Source organism: Argopecten irradians, chromosome 16, assembly GCF_041381155.1.
Source record: "Argopecten irradians isolate NY chromosome 16, Ai_NY, whole genome shotgun sequence".
NCBI lineage: Eukaryota > Metazoa > Mollusca > Bivalvia > Pectinida > Pectinidae > Argopecten > Argopecten irradians.
In genome coordinates, this window is record NC_091149.1 from 21,375,377 (window position 1) to 21,389,475 (window position 14,099).

General features: G+C 35.3%; 2 protein-coding genes and 1 pseudogene across 2 annotated transcripts; all 3 read right to left on the bottom strand.

The window, feature by feature from the left end:
- Positions 1–1,947: 1,947 nt before the first annotated feature.
- LOC138310096 (neuronal acetylcholine receptor subunit beta-4-like) lies at positions 1,948–5,920 on the bottom strand (annotated as a pseudogene).
- A 1,301-nt stretch (positions 5,921–7,221) lies between these two features.
- On the bottom strand, positions 7,222–9,339 carry LOC138311034 (neuronal acetylcholine receptor subunit beta-2-like). The gene has a single exon (XM_069252457.1). The coding sequence runs from the start codon at positions 9,157–9,159 to the stop codon at positions 7,852–7,854; it is 1,308 nt and encodes a 435-aa protein (XP_069108558.1). The 5' UTR covers positions 9,160–9,339; the 3' UTR covers positions 7,222–7,851.
- Positions 9,340–10,296: 957 nt separating this feature from the next.
- On the bottom strand, positions 10,297–12,126 carry LOC138310098 (neuronal acetylcholine receptor subunit beta-3-like). Its single transcript, XM_069251231.1, has one exon. The coding sequence runs from the start codon at positions 12,124–12,126 to the stop codon at positions 10,852–10,854; it is 1,275 nt and encodes a 424-aa protein (XP_069107332.1). The 3' UTR covers positions 10,297–10,851.
- Between the last annotated feature and the right edge of the window lie 1,973 nt (positions 12,127–14,099).

Consider the following 14,099-nt stretch of genomic DNA (forward strand, 5'->3'; position numbering starts at 1 on the left):
TGGGCGTAGCTCTCTCTGTAATCTTTAGTCTCCGCAGGCGTGTGATTGGTAAGATTTTTCCTCCTGGTTTGCTAGGCTTGGATATAACGTCAGTGATAGTAACCACTGGAGTATCGAGGATACCACAGTCCCATAATGTACACATATGTACCCTGGGTTATTTACGTAATTGATACGACGGGTCGAAATTAAAGAAATGTTTCTGGTGGAAACTGGAGTCTAATATCTAATTTCACGCTTTGATAATTTAAGATATAATGTCAATTGCCTCAATACACTACTTCATTAGGAAACTTGTTAATGATCGATTGATTTTATATATAATTAGTATTCGATATCAATTAGGCTAAATAAAGGGTCTAGATAGAACTAGGAGACAGGATTATGCGTGTTTCCATCTCACCTTTTCCTCAAACGAACCTAAATGACACGATGTTTTCTTCATACACCCATATGGCCCTGCACTAGTATGACTCTACCAGTTATGTTATACACTCGTATGGTCCCCAATATTACGTCATTCTGTTTTATGGCCCTCACTGTTACATCATACAGACGTATTGTCCCCGATATTACGGCATACATTCGTATGACCCTAGTACATTATGTATGTCGTAGGTATAAACCAAACATGTTGTGTATACGCTGTGTAGCATTTTCCATTCATACATCAAACTTCTGCATATGAATCACACATCTTGGTTGAATTCGCTACATGAATATCATAGTCATCTACGTAAACTTATATTGCTAATTAAAATTAAGGCATTGACAGAAGGGTTGAACATTATCTATATAATCCTTTCATTGGTTTCTACAATGAAACATGTGTACATCAATTTAGTTTATTGTTCTAAAATTAGATAACAAACTATATAAATATGAAGACAATTCAAATTTTGACATGTAATTATTCTTCAGTTATTGACAAACATGAGGTGTGATTATTTAAACTGCGAAAACCATTCAAATGCATAGACAAATATGTATCATGCCTTAAAACATTATTCACAACGCAGAATGTATCAACTTCACTAGGCAAGGGTATAAGTCCCATTCTCTCTGTAGTAGAGAGAGGATCGGACTGGTAGCCTTGGCTAGCGAGGCTGAGAATGTATGAACTTTAAAAATCATTGTTTTTATGCAGATGAAACAATACACGCAGGAATCACTTAATACTATAACTAACAACATACCATGAAATGAAAACGTACATCCAAATTATTCACAGTTCTTAATCATTTGTATTTATAAAATTGAAACATATGCATGGCAAGTATTCAACGTATTCAAAATGTTGGTATTTTAGGTGTTGAATAAAAAATTAAAAGCTCTTCTTGATTCGTAAGTATGAAAATTAAGTCACATATCACTTTAATAGAAACGTTTTTAACACATTTCTTCTTATTAAATGTCAACTAAATCGAAATAGGAGAAATGTAACAACCTTTAATTACATTTTTGTACTTTGTCGACAGCAATACATAAATATTATATACAATACAAAACAGAAATATCTCTTCAGCCGAAACCATTGTAAGCATCTCTGATGATAATGATACCGGTCAAAGAAAATATTGGCTGTTGTACTTCAGGTAACACTGGATTATTCCAAATGTTGGTGTTTAGAATATGATTTATTCGAAATAGTAAATATGTGACAATGAAATAATTCAAACACTGTGGAAAAACTACATTGACGAATGTTCAAGGCAGTCCGCACCGTAATCAAGACACACATCATTGAAACATGGTCACATAATACAAAATTAAATAGAGAATACATTATCAATTATATGTCTATATCTTACGCGTCCGACTTAATTAATTCGAAATTTCACTTTTCAAAACTTTTAACACAATACGTGAAATATTACGGTTCGAACATTACATTTTACCAATATAAGTATGTCAAATAAGCATATAATTGATTTCAAAACATACCTATCAAAACAAAACTTGGATAGCTTTAAAGTCAAAATACATGTTACTCTTAATGTAGCCATTTATAAATATGATAAATGTTGTTACGATGTTTGTCGTCATGAGAATCCAGAAACAATAGAAGTCGATGGCTGATGTCACGTCTGACCATGTCAGTTCCAGGGGAAACTGCTGCTCCACAAAGGCTTTCTTTGGAGTGTTGTTTGAAACCTCTTCCTCTTTGCTGTTGGTATTTTCTTCTTTTTCTTTTCTGTTGGGAATATCTTCTTCAAATGCTTTCACGGTATCTAAGTTAACCATATTCCATCTAATGCATCTCAGCGTTTTACTGAAGCGTACCATAGCTGCGACGAATCTAGGTATTCTGCAAGAATTGTCCCGGTAGTGGATTCTCAGCTCAAATAAAGTTATGACAATGCCAGTCCCAAGAAACACAAGCAAGATCAGGAACATGCTCAGCAAGGACATGGATGAACTAACCGGAAGTGACGCACTTACAATTGTTAAAAACACAGCGAACGCCAGGTAGACCGTCATTATATAGCCAATCTTCTCACCACTATCGACCGGAAGTGCAAAAACGAACACGGAGAGAAGGGATAACATTATGATAGGGAGGACTACGTTGTAAAGAATATATTGGGGTTTTCTCTTTACCGTTATAGGAAACGTAACGATTGCTCCATCCGTGCTTGATTCTGAAGAAGCGGCAGACGTCGATAGGAGATCCCATTCGCCATTCGGTTGATATTCTTCAAGCAAAATGGCTCCTTCCGATCCGAGCTCCACGTGTATTTCCTCAAATGGACTCGTCCACACCACAAACTGTAGTTTACATTTTTGCTTATCAAATGGAAAATATTTTATATTTATAGAGCATTTTGTCTCAAACACATCATACGGCCGCCATTTAACCAGCCCGTCATTTTCAATCTTATCAGCAGAAAGTCATCCCCAAGATCCTTTAATTTGGTGAAACCATTCTCCATGGCGATATCGGGCTTCCATATTTTGTTCTGAGGTACATGTACGTATATAGTATTTGTTCCATTATATGCTGCTGGGTCCCATATCATGTATTCGTCTTCCCATTCTAGTATGAGTCACGCTGTGGTCGACATCTTTTCATGGACCTCGTCTATGTCGCTTATCCTGACTAGACTAAGATCCACAAACATTTCTAGCAGTTTTGAATGGTCGGGCGTAGGGCGGACTATCTTATTGTAGGAGTTTGTGGTAATGATATTCGTTAACAAAGCCTTCACATTGTCGCTCGTGTACGAGGAAACGTGACCCACATGAGCGGCAAGCACTCATAACATTGATAATGAAAACATTACTCCCAGTTATTGTGTTTAGTAGTCAGTTCTGGTGTTTTCCAAGTAGTTTTGTTCTTCCGCTAGATTACCATTGCACTTTTGCTTACATATGTGAAAAAAAAATAAATTTGGTGTAAGACAAACGACATCGTCTTGCAAATGGTTCTCCGTGAATTTTACGCAGACGGAAATCTTTCTTTAATTCTGGTAGTGATAATACAGCGATTTGACTTAATCATTAGGTTTCGTCGAAAACGTATCACAATGGACTATCAACCACATATCAGAAATTATTCTCAATTTCACCGCAAATCTGACAAAACACAATGGTGTCCTTGGAATATTAGAGCTATTACGGTTATATATAAGTGGTAGTGGTTACGAAAACACAGCCTTCCAGATATTATTTTCTTTTTCACAATAAGTCTGTGAAAAGGCAATTTTACATTATTTCAATATGTGAGGAAAAGGTCCCTACTAATATTTATATGAAGTACAAACATTTTCCTGAACAAACACAACTAGTATGCACACTCTGTGATTCTGGCAATCAAAATGACTTGATAATTGTATTCTGTATCTAGTGATGCTGGTTCTATGACAAACTGGGCGAATGTGTGATAGCTCATCATGTTAAAGAAAATTGACTTTTATGATACCCAAACATACTAAAACATCGTGTGTAGCAAAGACACTTGAAAGTATTAGAGACACGGTTCAGTGCGGATTCATTGAAACACTAATCCTAACCTTTCAGGATGAAAACATATCATTGATGTGGGAGATTTAATTAATTGGATTATATTTTTTTCTGAATATATATCAAAACCTTCTTAATATTTTATGTAGAGGTAGTGACGCTGACTACTCTCTCGTCCATACATGGTATACAAGTCACGTGTATTGGTATTCAATGTGATACCAATGATCGAAAATGTTTGCAGGGCATGGAATTATTAAAATCAATCAATATAAATTTATAATTCAATTATGCATATAAAGAGCATTATCATTGGCTTAAACATTTACTTTATCAGTTCATAAAAGCAAAAATGGTCGTCGCTGTTTTTAAGTCTCTTCTGATTGGCTGAAATAAAGGCATAATGATTGACAAATTAGTCCCAAAATAAGTTTTGAATCTGAAGAGATTATATTTAGTAAATTGATTAATCTGAATATAAGTTTTATGTTATGGAGGTATAACACAAAAATCTATATGTGCTCTAATCAAAAACTGCATTTATTTAGTGTACACTTAGATTGTTTTCCGTAGCATAAAAATATATTTAAGGTATAATTTTTATTTTTTGTTATTTACTGGTGTGTAAACTGCATTTCTGTACAGATCTTTTAAATGACGCGCGTTCGCGCGTCATGTTGAAATATCTGTACAAAAATACAGTTTACAAATCAGTAAACAACAAAAATAATAATAATTTCTTATGTTTACATTTCGACCAACCATATTATTTAAATCAAGTGTTCAAATAAAATAAACTCTGTGTTTTTTCAATGTTGAAACAGCCGGTTGATTGATGATCCCGAAACAGCTGGCTTCAATTTGTCGGGAAATGTTTTCAAATTCAGAGAGTACACAAAATATAGTTTCACATTGACTTTATCTTTTTCATCCCCATTTATACAATATTTATTTAATATTTTATTTTCTGATATAAAATCCAAAATTTACATTACATTCATACATGCATTATATTGAAGATTAGTCAATACAGATACAATAGGCCTAATTTTGATGCGCATTTACACTACTTGCGGAAGCCAGTGTTCTAGTGTGTGTATTCTTGCGTAGCAACAGCTGCGTTTACGCAAGTGTAAACGATTTCGCAGTTGGTAAGGTTATACAGATGTATAGCAAAAAGAAAACGGAAATGTAAATATTAATCATTAAACACATATCACATTCTGCATGTAAATCGATATCTTTAAATGAAAAATAATTTAATAATAATCAATATCGCATACTATTGGAAACAACATATGTGGTTTCCATTAAAACAATCTCTTCTCTATGACTTTCGATTTTGTTAATTCAGTATTCTTTGACTTAGTACATTAGAATGTGTGTAAATTATTGTTCGGTTCGTTATATTAGGCAACACCGGGAATATCAATAAACTATCCCCGACTAATACCCACGTTTAAATAGGTAGCTTTATTAGTTTGGTCAAATCACAGATCTTTCATTGAATAATTTATCGCCTTTTACCGAACGAAGGATGACCATTTAACATGCAAACACTGACATTGGTATCGTTCATTTTCTCTCTTCCATCACCTCCACGCGCCGTCGCTACGAGTCGGGACGCGGCGTGATATGGTTCCCTGGTTCCCGCCGTCTCCGGGATGTTTGATATTACACTCTGAATGTTTACTATCAAAACACTTTATAGTTTCAGCGCAGTCATTAATCAACAATCAAATGTCCTAAAGTGATTAGACAAATGTGAAGTTATTTCTGTTTGCCCCGTCGTATGATATTATATAGTCAGTGGGGCTGATAGCTGATGAATTACTTTACTTTAGTGAAGTTTGGTTTGGGTCATTTACGGACGAGTACATGTACCTGTCCATTGCCCTGCGTGGAATTTGAACTCGCGACACAGAGGTCGAGGGCTTGTGCTAATAGGTCGAGACATCTTAACCACTCGGCCACCGTGGACCCGGGATTACTTGACATCAATATGAAAAATACCTTACAGTAATTAACTAATGGAGGCAGGTTATCTTCTGGGCTATTTACGTAATTTAGATGAAGGAGTGAAATTAAAGAAGTGTTCCTGGTAGAAATTTGGTTTTAATAACCGTTATTTTCACGCTTTGATGCATTAAGAATAATGCAATAATGCAATAATAATTCATTGCCTAATCGCATTAGTTCATTAGACAATCTTGTTAATGATCGATTGATGTTAGACATGTTTGATCTTTTATTCGACATCAAACAAGTTAAACATACTGTTTAGACAAGAAATAGGATTATGCTTGTTAGCAACCCATTATTTCCCCCAAACGAACCTAAATGACCCGAACGTTTGCTTCAAACTCTCATTTGACCCCAGTCATTAAGTCATGCACTTACATGACGCTATCTATTGCGTAATACCCTCGTATGGTCCCAAATATTAGTTACTTATTTGTACGGCCCTGGTTGTAACGCCATACTTCAGCATTGAAAATGTTTCAGTTGGCATTCATTTCGCTAGGAGTGCCAACTGAAAAAGTTTCCCAATGTTGATAATTAAATCTGATATAATTTCGAAATTAAGGCATCGAACGAAGAATTGAAAATTGTTTGTATAACATTTCCAATGCTTTCTACTAAATTAAAATGAAAACGGATATACATCGATTTAGTTGATTGTTCTAAAATAACAAAATACATGTACACTATATAGATATGAAGACAATCTAAAGTTTTGACAAGTTATTTGTCTTCCGTACATTCCATTAAAAACCATGGGGTGTGATTAATTAAACTGAAAAACATTGAAATACATATACAAATATATATCATGCCTTTAAATGTTATACAGCACAAAATGTATACTCTGTAAAAACATTGTTTTATGCATGTTCAGATGAAAGCATGCAGAAAATCATTTTACAATCATTAATAACACTTAAAATGTAAAATGAAAGTGTGAAATATAAAGCTTTGAAGTCGGATGATATGTACCCATTTTATTGCAGTGTAGCTGACAATGAAAAGACTTTTGGCAGTACTGCTAAAAACTATTATAAGATATTATTTGTACTTGTAAAACTAAAACATACAAGTTTTGAAGTAATGTAATTATGAAAACAATGGGTTTTTTATGGGGAAATAAAATATCTTTAAAAACTCATCTTGATTCATGAGTATGAAAATTACGGCACATACTACTTTAATAGAAATGATTTTAACACGTATCTAGAAAATTAGTGTACATATCAATTATCGAAACTTTAATGTAAACCAAATTGATTCAGGAGAAATGTAACAATCCCCAATTACACAATTGTATTTTTCGATTACAGTACAGATACACAATACAAAACAGTTATATCTCTTAATAATACCTTAGTAATACCATTGTAGGTATCTCTGATGATAATAATATCGGTCAATGGAATAATATAAACTGTTGTACTTCAGATAACACTGGATCTCCTTATAGTCATTTGTCTGTATGAAACAACTTAATTGGACATTGTGGACAAAAGATATTGTCTACTTTTCAAGCCAGTCTATTACTCGTTTATCAAGATACAAGTACGGTTTCTTAATTTAGAATTAACAAGAGAAGTCATTAAGGCCAAGCCAATAAAAATATATTGATGAAATACACAATAAACCATTCAGTAAGCGGAGAGTGAAGCGTTATTCTATCGAGGTCTTTGTCAGTATATTCGAAAGAACATTATGAATAAATGCAACCTTTGAAATGGCCGAAATGTTCGAAAAAATTATAACAATGATGTATCTATTTCTATAACTGGAGCGTATAACTAACAATTAGTTCTAAAACATTTGTCACAATTAAAACAAAACTATACTTAAACTTGGATTATTTTATGGCCGAAACAATTACATGTTACTTTTAATGTAGCCACTAACAAATATGAGAACTGTTGTTACGATATTTGTTATCAAGAAAATCCAGAAACAATAGAAGTCGATGGCGGATGTCACATCAGACCATGTCAGCTCAGAAGAAATCTGCGGGTCCAGAAAAGCATTCTTTGTAATCTTCTTTGCAACCTCTTCTTCTTTGCTTTTGATAATTTCCTCTTTTTCTTTTCTGCTGGGAATATCTTCTTCAAATTCTTTCACGGTGTCTAGGTGAACCTGATTCCATCTGATGCATCTCAGCGTTTTACTGAAGCGCACCAGAGCTGCGACAATTTTAGGTATCCTGTAGGAATTATCCCGGTAGTGGATTCTGAGCTCGAGTATAGTGATCATGACAACTCCAGTCCCAAGAAACACAAGCAAGATCAGGTACATGCTCAGCAAGGACATAGAAGAACTTACCGGAAGTGACGCACTCACAATTGTTAAAAACACAGCGAACGCCAGGTAGACCGTCATTATATAGCCAATCTTCTCACCACTATCGACCGGAAGTGCAAAAACGAACACGGAGAGAAGGGATAACATTATGATAGGGAGGACTACGTTGTAAAGAATATATTGGGGTTTTCTCTTTACCGTTATAGAAAACGTAACGATCGCTCCATCCGTGCTTGATTCTGAAGAAGCGGCAGACGTCGATAGGAGATCCCATTCGCCATTCGGTTGATATTCATCAAGCAAAATGGCTCCTTCTGACCCGAGCTCCACATCTATTTGATCGAGTGGACTCGTCCACACCCCAAATTGTAGTTCACATGTTTGCTTATCAAATGGAAAATATTCTATATTTATCGAGCATTTTGTCTCAAACACATCATACGGCCGCCATGTAACCAGTCCGCCATTTTCAATCGTAGTCAGCAGAAAGTCATCCCCAAGTTCCTTTAATTTGGTGAAACCATTCTCCAAGGCAATATCGGGCTTCCATATTTTGTTCTGAGGTACGTATATGGTATTTGTTCCATTGTATGCGGCTGGGTCCCATATCATGTATTCGTCTTCCCATTCTAGGATAAGGAACGCTGTGGTCGACATCTTTTCTTGGACCTCGTCAATGTCGCTTATACCGACTAGACTAAAATCCACATACATTGTTAGAGGTCTTGAGTGGTCTGACGTAGGGCGGACTATCTTATTGTAAGAGTTTGTGGTGAAGATATTCGTTAACAAAGCTTTTACATTGTCGTTTGTGTACGAGGAAGCAGGACACAAATGAGCGGCAAGCACACATAACATTGATACTGAAAACTTTACATCCATTTTTCCCTGTTATTGTGTAGTCAGTTCTGAAGTTTCCAGATGGTTTTTATCTTCCACTAGATTATCATTGCGCTGTTGCTTACATATGTGAAACAAAAATCAATTTAGTGCAAGACAAACGACTTCATCTTGTAAATGTTATGATATTTGCATATGGTATTCGTAAATTGTCTTACACAGTAGGTGGTCTACTTTTCATTCTGGTTATGATAGTGCATTACATTGGCTTAATCCTTTGATGATTTTGAAAACGCATCACATTGAACGAATAACCGCACTCCAGTATCATTTTCCATTTCACCAAAGACTATCAAAAGGCAATTTTATCTGTGGAATAGTACAGTGACGGCAGCTGTGCATAAGTACTGGTGTTTTAAGAGATAAAAATAAAGACGCATCTACTAATCCCATGAAATCTAAAAGCATGGAATGTACTCCTCCGGAACTCTGAGACGAGTACCTCTTCTGGGAAGTGCGACATATACTGTGGTAAGTAGTAAGGCTATGTTAAATATAATGCTAACATAAATCAATAGTAGACACACATGATTATTTTTCAAAGAAAACAAAAACGAGTTGACATTACTCAGAAGTAAATCTCTAGAGAAATGCAGCGTGGCCTGTATAGCAATATGTAGAAAAGGTCCCTGCTGTTAAGTGTATTAAGTACAAACAAACATCTGTCCGACCTTGTATGTATATCATCTGACAATCAAAACAATTTTATGATGGAATTCTGTGTTTAATGATGCTGCTTGTATAAATAGTTATCTCCATACTTCTATGATACCCTAGGTGGATGTGTGATTGTTCATCATTATAAAGAACATTGATTTTTATGATGAACATAAACACTATTATTAATGTTGAAACATCGTACGCCAAAGGTTTATTTCACACATGGATGCAGCTGAGTAATTAAAAGATATTAAAGTGTTAGAGACACGGTTCAGTGCAGATCCATTGAAACACTAACCCCAACCTTGGTGGTGATGATAACTACTGTGTCCTTCAAACACGATATATAAATCACAGGTATTGATATTCAATTTGTGAATGCAATTGTCTAAATCATATTCAATTTGTGAATGCAATTGTCTAAATCAATAAATATTTATATGTTTTGCTAGCATTTCAATATCAGCCATAAAGTAAAAAAAATGGCGACAACTGTTTATTTTTATTTGAATTAAAAACGAAAAAGACAGACAAATGTCAAAAATATTCCGTAGTTCAGCACAAAATCAACCAGCATTGCTTTCTGTAGAGAAACAGTGATTCCAGTTCCATTGAAACCATTAGAAACCAGTGACGGGTTACATGTACATAGAAAATATTCATAGCACTGTTGTGTAGAAGCCATTTTAAACGGAGGGGTTTATCAGTTGACACACGGAGAGTAGCATGCTCAATCTTGTCCAGAAGATGATTGTTGGCTTACATTGTTTCATGATATTTTTTCTTTATACAATACTTGGAATTTTGATTTCATAAAGTCTTTAGCAGGCTTTTAGACAGATAAACATAAAAGATTTAGAGTCCATTCATAAATGTAAGCCTTACATTCGCTGCAGTGAAATGTGTGTGCATCCAAAATAACATAATCTAGTTAGATTGTTCCGATTGTTATCGATCGATTATCAATCAGTTAATTTACCTATGAAATCTCTTGAACCTAAGACGGTCACATGATTATTTATTACTCTTGACATAGCCTTCAGCAAATATCACAATGGTTGCTATTATATCTGTTACCAAGAACAGCCAGAAGGCGAGAAAATCAATCGCAGAAGTAACGTCTGGCCACGTTAACTCTACAGAAACGCCTGGTCCCATAAATTCTCTATTTATCGATGTTCCATCCTTACAGTTTGTCCTTTCGTCGCTTTTTGACAGGTTTAAGTCCGTTGTGTTTTCATTATGCGAAACTTTAGTTCTCCGTTTGCATCGTAGTCGTTTGCTTAACCAAACTACGAATTTGCCGAACATTGGAACTTTCCAGGAATTGTCACGATAGTGAATTCTGAGCTCTAACGCTGTAATCATGACAACAGCAGTGCCAAGAAAGAGCAGAAATATAAGGTATACGCTTAATAACGACATGGTGGAGCTGACTGGGAGAGATTCGCCGACAATTGTTAAGAAGACAGCGAAGGCTAGATAAACGGTCATGATATAACCCATCTTCTCGCCACAGTCCACAGGCAAGACGAAGACAAAAACCGACAGTAGTGACATCATTATGATAGGAAGTACAACGTTGAACAGAATGTATTCGGGTTTTCGTTTCACAGTAACAGAAAATGTGACGATGGCTCCTTCCATGAGCGATTCGGAAGACTTAGCGGAGGTAGACAGAAGTTCCCATTCACCGTTAGATTGGTACGCGTCAAGAACAATACCCTCAAGTCCTAGTTCGACATCCACATCACTCAGGGGTGACATCCACACCCCGAACACAATGTCACACGTCTGTTTGTCAAACGGGAAATACGTGATATCAATGGAACATTTCGTATTAAACACATCATATGGCCGCCATTCCACCACCCCATCATGATAAATTCTCGCCAGTATAAAATCATCGCCAAGTTCTTTAAGTTTTGAAAACCCATTCTCCAGAGCTATATCCGGCTTCCATATATCTTTCTGAGACACATAAATCACACTTGTGCCGTTGTAATCTACCGGATTCCAGATCATGTATTCATCTACCCATATCACCTCCAGAGACGCCGTGGTTGTCATCTTCTCCTGCACTTCATCGATGTCGGTTATCCCCACTAGATGTAGGTCCACGAACATGTTTAGTGGACTAGTTTGGTCTGCGGTGGGACGAACCATCTTGTTGTATGAGTTTGTGGTGAAGATGTCTGCGAGTAAGTCTTTGACGTCATCGTGTGTGTTTGATGAGACTTGACTTGTGAATGTAAATAACACACAGAGAAAAAGCGTCAAGCTGGTCATTATTTTTTCTTTCTGGTGCCTTGTAATCCCAAATGCTGGTTTTTTGGGTTTTTGTGTTTTTTGTTGTTGTTTGTTTTATAAGTAATATATTTGTTTTAAGAAATCCGAGAACGTTCACATTCACATTACGGTCCGTTAAACATGATAAATTTCGACTTGTATCCACCGTAACAAAATAATTTCCTGCTGAAATACCTACAATTTATACAGAATGGTGAATACCATGCTGTTTTCAAAGTTTATGGTACACTGAACTAAGTGACCATACAAACATGTGTGTTTATTTGCTGTATATACACCATGTGTCATCAAGTGATCCTCTTTAAAAACACTAATTAAACATTAAATAAATACGTGTTGATATTCGACGCCGCAGGCTCCCAATAGGATGAAAGACGCAGTTTCTTAAAGTACACCTGTACGCGAAACCATATGATGCTAAAGATATTTCTAAATAACCAAAACCAATGTACGAAAATCAACGTAATTGAATTTAATCAAGCAGGTTAAAGTGTAAACACATTAGTGAATATACACCATTTGCTAAAAAGTATACGGAAAACAGTCTTAAAATTTAACGACATTCTTCAGACAAAATGTAAGTCACGTGTAGGTACTATCACAAAATTTAACAGAAATCCATGACATATTTTTACCTAAGTAACATTCAACTTTAGAAAAAAACACGATGACTTTTGATCTATATACCACCAGGATAATGTGTAAATGTAGCTTGAAGACAAAAGGAATATTATTTAATATCGTATTGGATATATGTTGGAGTTCCAAGTGGTCATAGGCGATAAAATACTGTAGCTCAGAAGACTGTTTGACAGAAAATGGTGTCGTCTATAAAGTTACAACTGGTGTCTGTTACTGCTAATGGAACAAAGTAACGCTTATATGCAACCCATATATTCAAAACGGTTGTATGCATTTTATCGGACATGTATATGTCGTTTACTTATGAGGCCATACCGAAACGTATGAAATATTAGTTTCACAGCCAGACATTATGTTTGACATATACATGTACTTAACTTTTGTATATGTAGGTCTTTTCGAAGGAAACTCATACAAGTCTATAAAATGTGAACTTGCCATCTTTTGAGTGCAGGTACGATAAATATTACGAATAATTTTTATGTTTGTTTTAGACAATAATCATAAATAAATGCATGCGAAAACGCAGAAGATAAATGAAAACCTCCAATAAAGTATAGAATAGTGTGTCCTAGTGGTTTTCTGAGGCACTGCTCCACATTGGACACATAGACACAATTTCGTACCCGACCGAAAGGTGTTGCAGGCCGGGTACTGTACGTTTATTCGTTCTAGCCTAAATGATGTCACTGAAGATTTTAAATTTTATCATCCAAACTTAACAGATGGAAAAAATTATGGTACAAGTATATGTGAAAGTATCTATGGCAATGTCTTCGGAGTGTCCTTGTACTCTGCCTATCATTTGTATGAAACTTGTAGATCTTGATCACAAACAATAAGTTATATCATATATTGTAACAGGTATATTTAGAAGTGTGAGGTTTTGATCGTGTGAACTGGTCACAGGGCTAGTTTTCGTCATTACAACATAAACAGTAATTTCACTTAAAAGTATACACAACATATAGTACTTCAGTATCCGCTACAATAACATCAGTTGAGTACTATTACATGTAACTGTAGTCCGTTCTAACGTAATGTGGATTACATTTGTATGCCCTACTACCCTACCTGATACATTTATATAAGTTGACGTCAGGATCGCTCAAATCGGTTTAAAATCAACTGTTCATGGCTTGTTCGTTTCTTCCGTTGCCATTCAGGCGTACTACTTAGTAAACGAAACCATAAATGGATGATATTTAAACAGACCGATAGAGATCTCTTAAATAAATTCGACGCCAAACTAGTCAAATCTGACTTTAACATATTTGTTTAAATTGGTTTTTAAGTGAGCTCTAATGAAG

Bases quoted from the DNA above. Each gene is read 5' to 3' on its own strand.
- LOC138311034 (XM_069252457.1), bottom strand. From the start codon at position 9,159: ATGGATGTAAAGTTTTCAGTATCAATGTTATGTGTGCTTGCCGCTCAT.
- LOC138310098 (XM_069251231.1), bottom strand. From the start codon at position 12,126: ATGACCAGCTTGACGCTTTTTCTCTGTGTGTTATTTACATTCACAAGT.